At 40.7% G+C, this 19,458-nt stretch overlaps 1 protein-coding gene across 1 annotated transcript in view; it reads right to left on the reverse strand.

The window, feature by feature from the left end:
- The window catches only part of LOC132848455 (collectin-12-like), a 51,534-nt gene that overhangs the window by 12,500 nt on the left and 19,576 nt on the right, over positions 1–19,458 (reverse strand). The window contains exons 3-9 of the mRNA XM_060874171.1: positions 18,913–19,035; positions 11,448–11,534; positions 10,290–11,333; positions 9,699–10,199; positions 8,844–8,986; positions 8,575–8,684; positions 8,399–8,482 (exon numbers count right to left, since the gene is read on the reverse strand). Coding sequence (XP_060730154.1) covers positions 8,399–8,482; positions 8,575–8,684; positions 8,844–8,986; positions 9,699–10,199; positions 10,290–11,333; positions 11,448–11,534; positions 18,913–19,035 — 2,092 coding nt within the window. The remainder of the gene's footprint in view (positions 1–8,398; positions 8,483–8,574; positions 8,685–8,843; positions 8,987–9,698; positions 10,200–10,289; positions 11,334–11,447; positions 11,535–18,912; positions 19,036–19,458) is intronic.

Raw genomic sequence — 19,458 nt, forward strand, 5'->3', positions numbered from 1 at the left:
TCTTGTCCTTTTAGTATCATATAAAATTGTCTTTTGGCAAAGCCATATTGCTGCTTGATTTGGACGGATGTTTTGTAGCAGTGACCACCTGAGTATTCTCCATGACTGTCATGTCTGTTCTTCTGGGGTTTTCATCAATGGATGCTATAAAACCGGAACTTGAACTGGAAGGAAACCAAGAAATCCTTAATAAACCGGTTTAAAACTTTCATACAGGCTTTAAATAGAACAGGAACATACAATGGATATAAATATACATTGTGATGGAAAAAAATAAACCAAGATACATCCTGTAAGATCTTTTTTTTTCCAGAAGTAATGTGGACAAATGAAAAAGGAATATAAATGTTTTAGGAGAAAAAGCACACTCTTTTATATCGGTGTATGTGACTGTGCTCAGAATTAACTAATCACATTCAAACCCAGTGATTCTGACTAACCCCAAAATGAAGATTTACTCTGAATACTCTGCTTGCTGAAGCCATGGTCCAAAAAAGGATTACAAAGTATGTGAAGGATGTAAGTTCATTATCATGAGAAAAGTATAACAGAATTTCCAAAACATTAGATGCACCACGGAACACTGTGATGGCCATCCAAAATTGATAAAAAATAGACCAAAACTTAGAGAGAGACCAGAGAGACTGCCAATTTTATACATTTAAAATGTATATGCTGTATTTGTTTGTTCATCTGTGTGACAGTGTTCACTGTATAAAAGATTCAAGATTAATATTAGACTTATATTTAAATGTGTTTGTATTTATCCCCAATGAGCAAGCCGAGGCAACTGTGGCAAGGAAAAACTCCCTTACATAGAAGAGGAAGAAACCTTAAGAGGAACCAGACATCATTTGGTTGACACTAGTGGGTGTGATTATAAATTGTTATAAACACCGGAGAGTGTTATTATGAATAATGTCCATTTTATAGTCATAAACAGAACTGAATTGAATTGATGGGGGTTTCTTGACAGAGTTCCAAGACTACCTAGATTTTGCCAAACCATGTACCAATGTGTGATATGGTCTGATGTGACCATGAATTTTGGCATGATTCTAAACGATATGTTTAGAGCAGATTTGGATGCAATGTGGCTACTTCTCTTCAGCCAAGAGTGCGGCTTTAGTTAAGATAGATGTTTGGAAATGTTGGCTCAGTCAAACTCCAGATGATAATCCTATTAAAATCTTGTGGAATGACTTCAATTTGTATTTGATCGAGCTGGAGTATTTTTGCAATAAATACTTGTATAAAAAGTTGTTCTGAAATTTGGCACACACGTCAGAGTCGCGCGACACTAGGATTGGACAAAGGTTGGAATACGGGCGTGGCAGGGGGGCTCTGTAGCGCCCCCTGTAATGCAAAAACAAACATTGGTGCACAGATCGGGCAATTATGTACGCACATGTACGAGAGTTGGTACGCATATAGATCTCATCGACCCGAACAACTTTCGCGCTCTAAACTATGAGCTCCGCCCAACAGGAAGTCGGCCATTTTGGATTGTTTTATAAGTGCATGCGGTGAACTTTTAAATACTCCTCCTAGGGAATTCATGCGATTGACATCAAACGTTGTGAACATGATGCCAAGACATTGCACTTGCTAAATTGCGAAGGGATTTTTGATATCTCGAACGGTGCTGCCATGGCGAGGCGACAAAATTATGGCGAATTCAGAGAAACAGGAAGTGTCTAATATCTAAAGCAAAAAATGTCTTATTGGGATGACACGCGGTGTGTATGTTCGGCCAAGGATTCCGATCGCATCGATGTGCCTATTGTGAATCTCGGACATAGCGCCACCAACAGGCGCCAGGAAGTGTGTCAGTCACAACAGTTGCATGTGGTGAACTTTTAAATACTCCTCCTAGGGAATTCATGCGATTGACACCAAAAGTGGTGAACATGATACCGAGACATTGCACTTGCTAAATTGCGAAGGGATTTTTGATATCTCGAACGGTGCTGCCATGGCGAGGCGACAAAGTTATGGCGAATTCAGAGAAACAGAAAGTGTCTAATATCTAAAGCAAAAAATGTCTTATTGTGATGACACGCGGTGTGTATGTTCGGCCAAGGATTCCGATCGCATCGATGTGCTTATTGTGAGTCCCGGGTATAGCGCCACCAACAGGCCCCAGGAAGTGTGTCAGTCACAAAGGTGGATTTTTTCACAGTTGCATGCAATGAACTTTTAAATACTCCTCCTAGAGGATTCATGCGATTGACACCAAAAGTGGTGAACATGATGCCGAGACATTGCACTTGCTAAATTGCGAAGGGATTTTTGATATCTCGAACGGTGCTGCCATGGCGAGGCGACTAAGTTATGGCGAATTCAGAGAAACAGGAAGTGTCTAATATCTAAAGCAAAAAATGTCTTATTGGGAAGACACGCGGTGTTTATGTTCGGCCAAGGATTCCAATCGCATCGATGTGCCTGTTGTGAATCTCGGACATAGCGCCACCAACAGGCACCAGGAAGTGTGTCAGTCACAAAGGTGGATTTTTTCACAGTTGCATGCAATGGACTTTCAAATACTCCTCCTAGGGAATTCATGCAATTGACATCAAACGTGGTGAACATGATGCCGAGACATTGCACTTGCTAAATTGCTAAGGGATTTTTGATATCTCGAACGGTGCTGCCATGGCGAGGCGACAAAGTTATGGCGAATTCAGAGAAACAGAAAGTGTCTAATATCTAAAGCAAAAAATGTCTTATTGTGATGACACGCGGTGTGTATGTTCGGCCAAGGATTCCGATCGCATCTATGTGCTTATTGTGAGTCCCAGGTATAGCGCCACCAACAGGCCCCAGGAAGTGTGTCAGTCACAAAGGTGGATTTTTTGTCAGCTTCATGCGGTAAACTTTTAAATACTCCTCCTAGGGGATTCATGCAATTGAGACCAGACTTGGCCACCATGACGCAGAGATATTGCAGATACGAAATTGCGAACGGATTTTTGATATCTCAAACACTGTTGCCATGGCATCGTGTCAAAGTTTACTTTTATTTCAGGCATATTTAAGGCTTTTGGCGTGCTTGTATTAACTTGAAATTTGACACATACATCACATTTGTCGGCTGTTAAGTGTGGACAAAAAGGTCAGACAAAGGTGTGTCTCTTAAGTGGCTCACTAGCGCCCCCATTTCTCTATAATGTGGGGTTTCATTTACCTACAGTCCCCAAATGGGTCAGTAACAACATAAAATAGTCCACTGATATTTACCCACTTGATGCACTTGCCCACCGTGCATTGTTTTCTGGAAGGCACTTTTTAGGGCCTGAGCACCGAATGGTGCGAAGCCCTATTGTTTTTCCTCGGGAGTATTTTTTTTTTTTTTTTTTTTTTTTTTTTTTTTTTTTTTTTTTTTTATTTTTTCCCACACATTGGCCAATTGGGGTCCCTTAACATGCTCGAAAACTCTTGAAATTTGGCACACACGTCAGAGTCGCGCGACACTAGGATTGGACAAAGGTTGGAATACGGGCGTGGCAGGGGGGCTCTGTAGCGCCCCCTGTAATGCAAAAACAAACATTGGTGCACAGATCGGGCAATTATGTACGCACATGTACGAGAGTTGGTACGCATATAGATCTCATCGACCCGAACAACTTTCGCGCTCTAAACTATGAGCTCCGCCCAACAGGAAGTCGGCCATTTTGGATTGTTTTATAAGTGCATGCGGTGAACTTTTAAATACTCCTCCTAGGGAATTCATGCGATTGACATCAAACGTTGTGAACATGATGCCAAGACATTGCACTTGCTAAATTGCGAAGGGATTTTTGATATCTCGAACGGTGCTGCCATGGCGAGGCGACAAAGTTATGGCGAATTCAGAGAAACAGGAAGTGTCTAATATCTAAAGCAAAAAATGTCTTATTGGGATGACACGCGGTGTGTATGTTCGGCCAAGGATTCCGATCGCATCGATGTGCTTATTGTGAATTTCGGACATAGCGCCACCAACAGGCGCCAGGAAGTGTGTCAGTCACAACAGTTGCATGTGGTGAACTTTTAAATACTCCTCCTAGGGAATTCATGCGATTGACACCAAAAGTGGTGAACATGATGCCAAGACATTGCACTTGCTAAATTGCGAAGGGATTTTTGATATCTCGAACGGTGCTGCCATGGCGAGGCGACAAAGTTATGGCGAATTCAGAGAAACAGAAAGTGTCTAATATCTAAAGCAAAAAATGTCTTATTGTGATGACACGCGGTGTGTATGTTCGGCCAAGGATTCCGATCGCATCGATGTGCTTATTGTGAGTCCCGGGTATAGCGCCACCAACAGGCCCCAGGAAGTGTGTCAGTCACAAAGGTGGATTTTTTCACAGTTGCATGCAATGAACTTTTAAATACTCCTCCTAGAGGATTCATGCGATTGACACCAAAAGTGGTGAACATGATGCCGAGACATTGCACTTGCTAAATTGCGAAGTGAGTTTCGATATCTCGAACGGTGCTGCCATGGCGAGGCGACAAAATTATGGCGAATTCAGAGAAACAGAAAGTGTCTAATATCTAAAGCAAAAAATGTCTTATTGTGATGACACGCGGTGTGTATGTTCGGCCAAGGATTCCGATCGCATCTATGTGCTTATTGTGAGTCCCAGGTATAGCGCCACCAACAGGCCCCAGGAAGTGTGTCAGTCACAAAGGTGGATTTTTTGTCAGCTTCATGCAGTAAACTTTTAAATACTCCTCCTAGGGGATTCATGCAATTGAGACCAGACTTGGCCAACATGGTGCAGAGATATTGCAGATGCGAAATTGCGAACGGATTTTTGATATCTCAAACACTGTTCTCATGGTAACGTGTCAAACTTTACTTTCTTTTTCAGGCATATTTAAGTCTTTTGGCGTGCTTAGATTAACTTGAAATTTGACACATACATCACATTTGTCGGCTGTTAAGTGTGGACAAAAAGGTCAGACAAAGGTGTGTCTCTTAAGTGGCTCACTAGCGCCCCCGTTTGTCTAAAATGTGGGGTTTCATTTACCTACAGTCCCCAAATGGGTCAGTAACAACATAAAATAGTCCACTGATATTTACCCACTTGATGCACTTGCCCACCGTGCATTGTTTTCTGGAAGGCACCGTATAGCGATGAACAAACGTGCGAAGGCCCGTCATCGCTGCTTGCAGCTATATTTTTTTATTATTTTTTTTTTTTCCCACACATTGGCCAATTGGGGTCCCTTAACATGCTCGAAAACTCTTGAAATTTGGCACACACGTCAGAGTCGCGCGACACTAGGATTGGACAAAGGTTGGAATACGGGCGTGGCAGGGGGGCTCTGTAGCGCCCCCTGTAATGCAAAAACAAACATTGGTGCACAGATCGGGCAATTATGTACGCACATGTACGAGAGTTGGTACGCATATAGATCTCATCGACCCGAACAACTTTCGCGCTCTAAACTATGAGCTCCGCCCAACAGGAAGTCGGCCATTTTGGATTGTTTTATAAGTGCATGCGGTGAACTTTTAAATACTCCTCCTAGGGAATTCATGCGATTGACATCAAACGTTGTGAACATGATGCCAAGACATTGCACTTGCTAAATTGCGAAGGGATTTTTGATATCTCGAACGGTGCTGCCATGGCGAGGCGACAAAATTATGGCGAATTCAGAGAAACAGGAAGTGTCTAATATCTAAAGCAAAAAATGTCTTATTGGGATGACACGCGGTGTGTATGTTCGGCCAAGGATTCCGATCGCATCGATGTGCCTATTGTGAATCTCGGACATAGCGCCACCAACAGGCGCCAGGAAGTGTGTCAGTCACAACAGTTGCATGTGGTGAACTTTTAAATACTCCTCCTAGGGAATTCATGCGATTGACATCAAACGTTGTGAACATGATGCCAAGACATTGCACTTGCTAAATTGCGAAGGGATTTTTGATATCTCGAACGGTGCTGCCATGGCGAGGCGACAAAGTTATGGCGAATTCAGAGAAACAGAAAGTGTCTAATATCTAAAGCAAAAAATGTCTTATTGTGATGACACGCGGTGTGTATGTTCGGCCAAGGATTCCGATCGCATCGATGTGCTTATTGTGAGTCCCGGGTATAGCGCCACCAACAGGCCCCAGGAAGTGTGTCAGTCACAAAGGTGGATTTTTTCACAGTTGCATGCAATGAACTTTTAAATACTCCTCCTAGAGGATTCATGCGATTGACACCAAAAGTGGTGAACATGATGCCGAGACATTGCACTTGCTAAATTGCGAAGGGATTTTTGATATCTCGAACGGTGCTGCCATGGCGAGGCGACTAAGTTATGGCGAATTCAGAGAAACAGGAAGTGTCTAATATCTAAAGCAAAAAATGTCTTATTGGGAAGACACGCGGTGTTTATGTTCGGCCAAGGATTCCAATCGCATCGATGTGCCTGTTGTGAATCTCGGACATAGCGCCACCAACAGGCACCAGGAAGTGTGTCAGTCACAAAGGTGGATTTTTTCACAGTTGCATGCAATGGACTTTCAAATACTCCTCCTAGGGAATTCATGCAATTGACATCAAACGTGGTGAACATGATGCCGAGACATTGCACTTGCTAAATTGCTAAGGGATTTTTGATATCTCGAACGGTGCTGCCATGGCGAGGCGACAAAGTTATGGCGAATTCAGAGAAACAGAAAGTGTCTAATATCTAAAGCAAAAAATGTCTTATTGTGATGACACGCGGTGTGTATGTTCGGCCAAGGATTCCGATCGCATCTATGTGCTTATTGTGAGTCCCAGGTATAGCGCCACCAACAGGCCCCAGGAAGTGTGTCAGTCACAAAGGTGGATTTTTTGTCAGCTTCATGCGGTAAACTTTTAAATACTCCTCCTAGGGGATTCATGCAATTGAGACCAGACTTGGCCACCATGACGCAGAGATATTGCAGATACGAAATTGGATTTTTGATATCTCAAACACTGTTGCCATGGCATCGTGTCAAAGTTTACTTTTATTTCAGGCATATTTAAGGCTTTTGGCGTGCTTGTATTAACTTGAAATTTGACACATACATCACATTTGTCGGCTGTTAAGTGTGGACAAAAAGGTCAGACAAAGGTGTGTCTCTTAAGTGGCTCACTAGCGCCCCCATTTCTCTATAATGTGGGGTTTCATTTACCTACAGTCCCCAAATGGGTCAGTAACAACATAAAATAGTCCACTGATATTTACCCACTTGATGCACTTGCCCACCGTGCATTGTTTTCTGGAAGGCACTTTTTTTTTTTTTTTTTTTTTTTTTTTTTTTTTCCCACACATTGGCCAATTGGGGTCCCTTAACATGCTCGAAAACTCTTGAAATTTGGCACACACGTCAGAGTCGCGCGACACTAGGATTGGACAAAGGTTGGAATACGGGCGTGGCAGGGGGGCTCTGTAGCGCCCCCTGTAATGCAAAAACAAACATTGGTGCACAGATCGGGCAATTATGTACGCACATGTACGAGAGTTGGTACGCATATAGATCTCATCGACCCGAACAACTTTCGCGCTCTAAACTATGAGCTCCGCCCAACAGGAAGTCGGCCATTTTGGATTGTTTTATAAGTGCATGCGGTGGCCATGGCGAGGCGACAAAATTATGGCGAATTCAGAGAAACAGAAAGTGTCTAATATCTAAAGCAAAAAATGTCTTATTGTGATGACACGCGGTGTGTATGTTCGGCCAAGGATTCCGATCGCATCTATGTGCTTATTGTGAGTCCCAGGTATAGCGCCACCAACAGGCCCCAGGAAGTGTGTCAGTCACAAAGGTGGATTTTTTGTCAGCTTCATGCAGTAAACTTTTAAATACTCCTCCTAGGGGATTCATGCAATTGAGACCAGACTTGGCCAACATGGTGCAGAGATATTGCAGATGCGAAATTGCGAACGGATTTTTGATATCTCAAACACTGTTCTCATGGTAACGTGTCAAACTTTACTTTCTTTTTCAGGCATATTTAAGTCTTTTGGCGTGCTTAGATTAACTTGAAATTTGACACATACATCACATTTGTCGGCTGTTAAGTGTGGACAAAAAGGTCAGACAAAGGTGTGTCTCTTAAGTGGCTCACTAGCGCCCCCGTTTGTCTAAAATGTGGGGTTTCATTTACCTACAGTCCCCAAATGGGTCAGTAACAACATAAAATAGTCCACTGATATTTACCCACTTGATGCACTTGCCCACCGTGCATTGTTTTCTGGAAGGCACCGTATAGCGATGAACAAACGTGCGAAGGCCCGTCATCGCTGCTTGCAGCTATATTTCATTTTATATCCGCTGTACATAAATATATGTTGCGAGTGAAATTACTACTTACTTTCCTTTGGACGTTGACAAATGTATCCAATGCGGTCTGTACAGAAAAAGTCATTCCACTTGGCATCATGGATGAGTCCTGCACAATCTTCTCCTTCTTCGTGGCCATGGCTCCAGTTATCTGGTTGCCCTGGTTTCCAATTCCTATATGATATATTTATTATACACAGTATGCCAAAGGTTTGCAGAAAGGCTGATATACGATTTGAAAAAAACGATATAAAAGCATTTCTCACGTAAAGGAGGGGATTGTCCCATCAACCCATCTCCAAATGTTTTCCTCTGCAGTGTCTGTAAGTCCCAGCCAAAAGTAACCCTTTCCTGCAATTTGCTGCCGAATCCAAACCTATTATCCAAACACACAGATGCACACACATACACATTTACATATGAATAGGTTTGTGTTGTGTCTTTCAGAATTTAAAAAAGTGCAATCACCTGAAAAATGTAGACTTTCAGGAATCTAGCTGCTTACTTTCAAAGTACAATATTAAACTTTAAATACCTGTTCCTCCACATTATGGATAGTGAGCATAGTAGAAGTCTTATTTTTGCATTCTTCTTTCGTTTCGTTGAAATTCAATTTCTCAGATGGAGCTGAAATGTAGTAGCAGTTGGCTTTGTAGGCCATCCAATGAGGTGGACATCCTAAGAGTGAGTTAAAATGAAGACCATTAATTATCTCTTAAATAAAAGTAAAGTAAAATATGTTCATTAAATAGGATTGAAAAACATGTATATTAAAAACAGATGGCATAGATAACAGAATCATTCTTAATAAATGAAATTCAAATTTAAATTTTATTTGTCACTTACACAATCATACTCAGTACAACGTAGTGAAATTCTTTTTACGACTTTTTCTTAATATAAATATATAAAAAAAATAGCGAATTACTGTAAGGTACAGATTAAAAAATAAAGTAAAAGTATAAAAATAAGGCCCAAGTTAGGTACCGATTAAGAAGAAATAAATATATCAAGAAATAGAGGTAGTAACTGAATATGGTAGGTACAGTAATGTGTATGAATATGAACATAATGTCATATACAGTATAACTGTAAAATTCAGTTATCACAGAACTACAATTGTCTTAGTTTTGGTAATAGTTTTCAAAAATGACTTTCTTATGAAGCACAGTCAGAATCTAGCCCAGACATTTTGACATGTGTTTTTTGTTTACATTGTTTACGTGTTTGCCCCGTGTCTTGCATAATAACATTTCATTATAGCCAGAACACACAGATATATACGAAATACCCTAATTATTAAACATTTAATAATGTAATTTTTAATGAAATTTTACTCTTAAAAAATGATTTGTCAACTTTACTTCAAGGGCATCCAAGAAGGTTTTACCTGGTGTACTGGTCGGAGAAGGTTCATAAGCTTGATGGGACATTGGGCCTTGTGGTCCTATTGGTCGCCAAGGTTTAGCCCCTTGAGGAGGAGGTCCAGTTGGGCCAGGTGGTCCCTGTAGACCAATAGGGCCAACAGGGCCACGAGCTCCTGGTGGTCCTGTAGGTCCTGCTGGCCCTTGTGGCCCTGGTGGCCCTTGAGGTCCCTGAGGACCTGGTTGACCATCTCTACCAGCAAGACCAGGTAAACCAGGATCACCCCTCTCACCTGGTGGCCCAGCACGACCCCCTGATCCTCTTGACCCCTTTGACCCAGGGCTTCCCCTTGCTCCAGGTGGCCCTTTGAAACCAGGGACCCCTGGGATTCCAGGTTGGCCTTTGTCTCCTTTAGGCCCTGGCACACCTGGAGCACCCCTTTCTCCACTGTCACCTTTCTCACCTTGTTTTCCTGCAGGCCCCTGGGGTCCTCTATCCCCCCGAGGGCCTCTAGGACCAGGAGGACCTGGAACAGAATATAAAAACAGTTCCATTAGTTCATTCCTTTACAATCCCTCAAGCCAATATTCAAACCTTTAAAATGTCTAACCGCCACCTTGAAGGATGGTGAAGTTGGTTATGAGCTGGGAGTGCTTGCTGTCCACCAGTTTCATTTCTTCCATGACTATGGAGAGGCTGCTCACTTCTTTGTCGAGCCTGGCAGCAAGCTCTTCTTGCTGGGTTTTGAGCTCAGTGCCATCTGCCCTGGCTTCCACAATGCTGCTGTTTAGGGCCAGCAGCAGGTCTGAGTGCCTCATCACTGTCTCGGAACAGGTCCGAAGACCATTCAAGTCAGTGTTGATGGATCCTAGTAGCTGTGTAGCAACGGTCATGTTCCCTGTGACGCGGTCCATGTCCTCCTCGTTGCGATCCAGGCGTGTCTCCAAAGCATCAAACCTGTTGGTGGTGGCATTGTCATGATCACGCTGATGATCCATGAGCTCACGCAGATTCTGGTCATGATTCTCTGTAATAGCTGAGGCATTTTGATACTGCTCAGACAGTGAACTGAGCTGCGATGCTATTTCTTCAAGTGCATCACTGTTGGAACGGACCAGTGCTGAGTTGTTAGTAGTCAGCAGCTGGAGGTTCTGCACTTTTTCTCTGAGCCAATCAGAATCTGCCTTTGTCTGCCTGGCCACCTGCTGTAGATTCTGGTAGTCATTCTTGAGCTTCTGAACTGCCTGACTGGTATCCTCCACTGAACTCTGGAGGGAGCTGATCAGAGTTCTTTGTTGGTTCTGGGTGAAGTTAAGAACATTAAGGCTGTGGGTGGATCGACTCTGCTCCCCTGTCTGTACGTGAAGATCTGATTGGAGCCGTTCCGTATCTGACTTCAGTCTACCAATCAGGCTGTTGTATGTGGTTAGTGTACGGTTGACAGTGAGGATGGTGTTGGTATTGCTCTCTAGAAGGTCTCTCAGTGATACATGGCCACTTTGCATATCCTCACCTAAAACCCGTAGCTCATCTAAAGCTGCCTTGTTGTTAGATGCTCTAAGGGCAACATCATTAAGTTGGCTCTGCAATGTCTGAATTTCTGCCTTGAATGATAGGATTTCACTTGTGGCATTCTCTGAATTCTCTCCTGTTTGATCATCTGAATAGAAATATTAAATTAAATTAAACACAATAAACTTTAATTGCACTGAATTTAAGCACTTTATAAATATAAATTTAGCAATGTTATGGTATGTCTTTAGATAGAACTCACCGAGCTTTTTCAAGTCTGTCTCTACAGCAGATATTTTGCCTTCGTATGTCTCCATCCCCTCAGTCACATCATCCATCCTTTGGACCACTGAGAAACCCACAAAAAGGACATTTATAGAAACACCATAAACACTACAGTATGCTGTGGGTTATTAGTGAGTTATTACGCTCACTATAAATAAATATAATAGAGTAAAATACTCATCTAACAGAGGAACAAACTGATGGAGTGCCAACCCATCGCAGGGCACACACACACACACACACTCATTCACTCATGCATTCACACACTAGGGACAATTTTCCAGAGATGCCAATCAACCTACCATGCATGTCTTTGGACTGGGGGAGGAGTACCCAGAGGAAACCCCCGAGGCACGGGGAGAACATGCAAACTCCACACACACAAGGTGGAGGCGGGAATCGAACCCTGACCCTGGAGGTGTGAGGCAAACATGCTCACCACTAAGCCACCGTGCCCCCGTATTTTTACATTGGAATTTTAATAAGAAACATTTCACTAAAGATACAGAATGACTTTAAACACCAGCCTTCCTTCCTGTCAAACCTATAACACCTTTGAGTGTTGGTTCTTCTTGGTTCAGAATAGTTTGAACCACACAGTTTTCAACAGTTGGTCTGTTCAGAATCGGGTATATTTTCCTTTTTTGGTGTGGTCTGTTTTGGTGAGCAAGAACACAGCAATCACTATACCTACGCAGTCCGGATCCAACCGAAATAGTCCGGTGGTTGTCTACCTACTTTAGCCAACTCGAGAGTCCTATCTCTAGTTTATTCGTTTTGACTACTATGAGAGTTTGCAATGAGAATCAAACCTGCTGTGGATTTAGAGTTGCTGATTAAACCCCAAGGCACAAATTGAGCCAAAAGACAGCCAGTAATTTATTGTGTGTTCTGTGTTCTCCATGCTTGGGTGATTTTTATGATTTCACTGTGCACATTACTTTTTAAGTCATAATGTTTAAAAAGACCAAAGAATGAAAGCACTTTACACAAGTACATTTATCAGCAACAAAAATGAAACCTTGATTGTAAAGAATGATTGACTATGACAGCAACGAATGTTCGGAAATTGATTCAGTTTACCATCCACCAGTCAGGCTTACAAATCAGGCATACGATGTAATGCATCGTATAAGGTAAATTATTTTTTTAATAACTGCCAATTACACACATACACAGCATACAACACAATTGGAATGAGTACCATTCTGTATGCACAGTCACACAGCAAATGCATGACATTTAATTTCCTCTGGAATGCGGAGTAGCCATTAATCGGTCAAGCTCTGGGTGTCTGGGTGTCTTCTAGAATGCATTGGTGTTCCCAGTCAGTTTCTTCATCACCACCACTATGGTTTAAATGCTACTGCTTAAAGAAACATCGTTCTTAAACCACTCTTCTTCTGTTCTTACATTTCTCTACTACATGGACACACTGTCAGAATTTGGAGATCTTTCTTTGATTAAATGTATTTCCTAATTTAATAAATGATTCTGATTTATACCACAGTGTGGCATGCAGAGCCGATCCTGACCTCCCTGGGGCCCTAAGCAAAATTCTGCTAAAGGGCCCTCCTACCTGACCCGTGAGCCATGTAAACCATTTGCCACACATTCACACTTGCACTGGCAGCACTGCACAGCTAATTTAGCTAGTCAGATAGAGACTAGAGACAGAATCACATCAACTTAACTTTACTGTTATTTGCTCTTGCTGACATCAAACTTGAAGAGAACACAAGTTTACCTGATTGCTGTTCTCGCATTTCACTCTCATTTTGTTTCTTTTTTCTCTTTCCATGGCCAGATGGATAGCTCCGTTTCATATTGTCATCTATACAGTAAACATTAACACGCGCTGTAAAATGCGGCAGGGGGAGGCGGGGCCTTGCGTAATTTGCGGGGCCCTACGCAACTTGCGTAGTGAGCGTATGGGGCCGATCGGCTCTGGTGGCATGTCTCTGACATAAGCACTATTGTCCAGTATTATTATGTTGGCTTTGTAGAAGCCAACATTCTGTTTTCCTATTTAAGCTTAGACAAAAATTTACAATATATGCAAAATCAAAAAACTTTTTACAACATGGACATGTGACATCAAAACACTGAGAACAATAAGGAGAACTTCCTCACGGGTATTCTGATGATGTCACATGCTCGTCTCCACTTACCTCCAAATGTTTTGGCACCCTAGCTTTCTGTTTACTTGCTTCCAAAAGGAACACTGTCCATTATGTCCACTCGCCACCAAAAAGCACCGGCCTTTGCGAATACTTGCATCGTCAAAGCCAACATCAAAGTTGTCGTGACGAACTTTACAAATCTTTATTATGTTGGCTTTGTAGAAGCCAACATTCTGTTTTCCTATTTAAGCTTAGACAAAAATTTATCAAGAGTAACTCCTCCTAGGGCTTTCGAGCCACATGCACCAAATTCGGATATGTTGTAGACCCTGGTCTGAAGTTTGTTGCTATTACTTTTCTAAGCGATCTGAGTACCAGTACTTCCCGTACCGGGTCTCAAAATGGCCTTTTTTCCCATAGACTCCCATTATAAAATTTGGAGGTTTTTAACTCGGCAAGCTTTCGAACTATCTACACCAAACTCTGCCAGCTCCTTTAGGGTGATACTCTGAACAAAGTTTTAAATTGGTGTATCGACTGGCCTTTCGGTTGTGCCGCAGCTCCGCCCCCAATATATGCAAAATCAAAAAACTTTTTACAACATGGACATGTGACATATCAAAACACTCAGAACAATGATGAAAACTTCCTCACGGGTATTCTGATGACCTCACGTGATGTCACGCGATGTCACGTGAAAATAAAAAATTTGCATGTGACATATCCAAACACTCAGCCCAAGGAGGGGAATTGCGTCACAGGTTTTCGGATGACATCACATGCTCGTCTCCACTTGCCTCCAAATGTTTTGGCACCCTAGCGCTCCACTAGATTTCACAAGTTTAGTGTCCACCTGCCTCCAAAAGTAACACTGACCCTTATGTCCACTTGCCTCCAACAAGCACCGGCCTTTGCGAATACTTGCCTTGTCAAATCCAACATCAAAGTTTGTTGCGACGAACTTTACAAATCTAGTTCCAATATGCTATTGTTTTAATAGTATCAGCTCTTTCACAGAAACCCATATTGCAGATGCTAAACATAATCTAAAGCTAATAATAAACAGACTTAAACATGTTCTTTTATAATTCTTTTTACCATAGGCCATGCTTTTAAATTTATTTGTGATGTCACACATGACAGTAGTGGTCTTACGTAAAAGGAGACACAAATTTTAAGTTTGTCATAAGTATTTTTCTTTACCTAGACTTTTATATTTAGGTTTATATTTTATTATTTTTACTGTGAAAGTTGTATACTATTTAAAAGCTTTATTTGTGCTGTCTGTTTTATATAATAGAAATAGAATGGATAGAAATGAAGTGTTTGTCCAGCAGGGGGCTCACAACCCTCCTCTTTCCAGCAACTAAACACTAAACAAATCATGATACTCTACATACAGTACAGAAACAAAACACCCTTGACTATTCTACAGAATTGCAAAAATATAAAATTATTCATTTTTAATTTTTTACTGATTAAAAATAATATGTTATATAAATTTATCAGTTTTAACCCCCAAAATGGGACATAAGTGTAGTGCTAGAAAGGGCTAAGAAATAAAAATGTCTTTTTTATTAATGAGAAGTTTTCTGTTTTCTGTTCTATTCTGTTTCTGTTTTCTGCTGTGACATGAAGAGCTTTAATTACTTGTGTGTTGACAGAATACAGAAAGGCTGGTGAGAGTTTAGAAATGCTATACCTTAAGCAACAACAGGGACATTTGTTCATGTTTTATTTGTTCATTAATAAATTTCAAAATGGTATAAGACATTTATGCCACCTGTCTTGGTCTCAACCATCTTAGTCAGCTTTAATGATTAACTTGGTTACTAGTAATTAGTATAAATAAATAAATAAATAAATAAATGTTTGCAGACATCTCCTTCACCACTAGAGGGTGCAACATTCATCCTTTGCTTATATTACACAGGATTGCATAAACAGCGTAAGTTTAAGAGAAACAACAGTTCAGTTTCCTGTGTTTACAGGTCAAGACTCATTCTAATTACTTATTTTTTTCTTAAACTAGTGCACAGTTTATATACCAGTTTAGTAAACTTCAGAAAAGAGAGCAGTGACTCATCATCAGTTCATTTACTCTTGTTTTCTCATCTTCCATAAAACGGAAAGCTTTGCAAAATAAAATAAAATAAAATAAATAATAATAATAATTAAATGTTGTAATTCCACACAACACTTAACCAAACACAAAGCAATAACATGCATTGAACATGGAGGTTCATTTCAAAGGCTTGTTTGTTCGACCTCTCACTGGGAGTCCATCAGTGGGAGGCCAAAGCTGTCTTGCTGTCTGTCTCCATCTTCACCTCTATCGTCAGCAGCACAGGGCCAAATTGTATTGACGAAACACTCTGATTTATATTCTGACTGAAGTCAAAAAGTCTTTTAGTCAATCTGGTGTTTTAAGCACACCATCATCAGATTCTCATGGTTATTCAAGAACAATTTTAACAAAGGATATTATTTATAAGTATTTAAACTACTGATATACTGATTACATCCCAGTCTTCAGGAAAGCGAGTGGAGATTCAAGTCACGAATAATAAGCAACAGTTATATGGGACTGATTTGAAGTGCCTCATGTCTGACCACCAAATCGGGTCTTGACTGGATCAAAGGCCACCAAAATGATATTCACAGAAGAAAACAAAAGACCCTCGACTGGCATCTCATAAGAATCTTATAATATTTTGTTTAAATGGAATTTACTAGCAGTTTTTTCTTGTTTGTTTTGCTGGACAAATATTTAATGGCATTAAATTCAGAAACAACACCACAGAAACCGTGCAATAGGAACAGGTTTATATTCTACAAACTATAAACAACTAATGTTGTTTTCTTGTATTTTCTTCTGGCCAACATAACTATTCTGATTTAGGTTTCAGGAGGAACTCCAATAGAAAATGCTTTTATCGCTGAAACAATTCCTTGAATAGTTTTGTACTGAACGCTGTTTAGATTGAATCATCTCAAACCTTCAAGATGTTCACAGCTGTTTTAAGTCCAGGGGGAGTTTTGGAAGATACTCAATTCAAACCCTTATGTCTTGAAGCCATGGTTAATAGCAGTCCTTAAAATTTATTATTTACATGATTCTCAAATGTATTTCACAACATTTGAAGCTTACAAAAAGTAGAAATGTCACTAGAATAAAGGTCGTAAAGATAATGTTTATAAAAAAATATGTCGGTGTAAGACAAATAATCTGACAAACAGTGGAAAGGTTTTAACAATTCTCAGCTGTTTATAGACTAAACAATCAAAATGTTTAGACAGAAGTCTTTGTTTTGCCTGAACATTAATCAATCCTAGATACATCATACATTAATGTAACTGTATTCAATTCAACTTACTGTTGTTGTGTATAATTCAGCTACATTTTCTTGACGAGAATAATGAACTGTAAAGTATTAGAGGTGCAAGGATAATGAATTGTTTTTTATTATACAGTACACCAAATACATTTGCAAGACCAAAAGAGGAACATGGGATGATAGATCAGGACGTCAGCTTTCGTTTCCTGTTAATTAGACTTACAGCATTTTGCAGACACTCTTTTTTTTTTTTTTTGTACAACTAAGGGTGAAGGGTGTTGCTCAAGGGCCCAACAGCAGACATTTCATGGATTTGAACTCATGACCTTCTGGTCACCCTAAAGCTACAGTACCACATCCCTTTTTTTATGTTGGAATGTTTAAAAAAAATCTTTTCTTTTCTTTAATAGCGCTGATTGTCTACTCTTGATCTTAGTGCTGGGTTTCTCTGTTAAAAATTCATTCATTCATCTTCTACCGCTTATCCGAACTACTTCGGGTCACGGGGAGCCTGTGCCTATCTCAGGCGTCATCGGGCATCAAGGCAGGATACACCCTGGACGGAGTGCCAACCCATCGCAGGGGACACACACACTCTCATTCACTCACACAATCACACACTAGGGACAATTTTCCAGAGATTCCAATCAAAATACCATGCATGTCTTTGGACCGGGGGAGGAAACCGGAGTACCCGGAGGAAACCCCCGAGGCACGGGGAGAACATGCAAACTCCACACACACAAGGTGGAGGGGGGAATCGAACCCCGACCCTGGAGGTGTGAGTCGAACGTGCTAACCACTAAGCCACCGTGCCCAATCTGTTAAAAATGATATACCAATATAAAGACCTGAGAGCTGATTTTAGGAGAAAAGCAAGTAGTTTTAAAGCTGAGAAAAGAGAGAAAAATAAATCAGTCATTGCACAAGCTTCGGGTATTGCCAATACGGCCAAACAAAACAACAGCAGATAATGAGGGAAAGATTGTGAGAGCTGTAAGGAAAAAAACCCAAAACAACATCACCATCAACCTCCACAAGGCAGAGGTGAAGATATTACAGTCCGCTGTCCAAAGAAGACTTACAAAGCAGAAATTTAGAGGCCATGTTACAAAATGTAAACCACTCATCAGCAATAAGAATGAGAAAGTCAGATTGGAATTCGCAAAGAAATTCAGAGATGGTCCACAAATGTTCTATCACCAGGATTAACCTGTTCCAAAGTGATAGAAAGGTCAAAGTGAGGAAAAAATGAAGGAGGCAGTTCCTTTAGCTTGGGCTTGCATGGCTGCTTCTGGAAGTAAGGGCATCAGATTTTAAGACTGTGGGTTGTTGATCAGAGAATCAGGGTTCAAACCTGGTGAATTCAGAAATCTACAGAAACATTCTGTCTCCCAGTTTACAGAGAAATGAATCCAGTCTAATTGGGAAGAACATCGTGAGAAGGAAAAAAATTATGAACATAAGGAAGGTTTATGACAAGTCAGTCACCAAAGCTTAACCCAATTGCGCAACATTTCCTTTCTTAAAGAGAAGACAGAATGGAGAAACCTCACATTACAAACAAGAACTGAAAGAAGTTGTGGTACAAGCCTGGAAAAGCATCACAATAGAAGAATACAACAGTTTGGTGTTGTCAGTGGGTCTCTGGCCTGATGCAGGTTTTGCCAACAAGGGACATGCAATCAAATATTAACTATTAATTCCTTTAATTTACTTTAAATCACCACCAAAGATTGGTCTAAGGTCTAACACATTTAGATATGAATATCAGGAAGTGATGCTGAAATTCCGATCTATCATCTCATATTCATCTTCTGATCCCAAAGCTAAATGTCTTATGTTTTCTAGCAAAAATAACAGAATTGGCCTCGCTGCTTTAATACTGTTAAAGTGGATTGTGTGTAACTTATATATTTTTCAGTATAACCTGTACTGTAGTAATCTATACAAATCCATTATATAAAAACCCTGTCCATACCTTTGTATCCTAATACAGCCACAGCTATAGTGAGCAGTGCACACAGGACATACAGGAGAGCAATGGCTGCCCTCAGGGCCCAGTCGTTTTTGCATTTAGTACATTCGTTTCCCTCCTGGATACCTGTGAAAAAAAAAAAAGCAAGTCATCTCAGATTCACAGTACTGGAAAACAATAGAGAAGAAAATGCTCATTTTATGGAAATCTGTATTACTTTCAGTTCTGCAAAGTTTAAAACATTTCTTTACTGCATGACAAAAAATTCATTGTTACAAAATCTAAAAAGTCAGCATAACCCTTATCTCAACTTCCTTTATTTGGAAAGTTTAATAACGGAGAATCATCTGAAAGATGAACTACCAAAGCAGAGAATTTCCCAATAATGTTCACAGCTTCTTAACAATTATGATCAAAAGAAATAATGTATTTTTTCAGTAGGTCTACTGACAAATAAATGGACTCTCTGTGTATCATCACTCAGTCTTTACACTCATGATGCTAGGGATGAGAAAATGCTGACGATAGCTTTTGTTTTTCAATAAAATC

The sequence above is a fragment of the Tachysurus vachellii genome, chromosome 7 (genome assembly GCF_030014155.1).
Source record: "Tachysurus vachellii isolate PV-2020 chromosome 7, HZAU_Pvac_v1, whole genome shotgun sequence".
NCBI classification, from domain to species: Eukaryota; Metazoa; Chordata; class Actinopteri; order Siluriformes; family Bagridae; genus Tachysurus; species Tachysurus vachellii.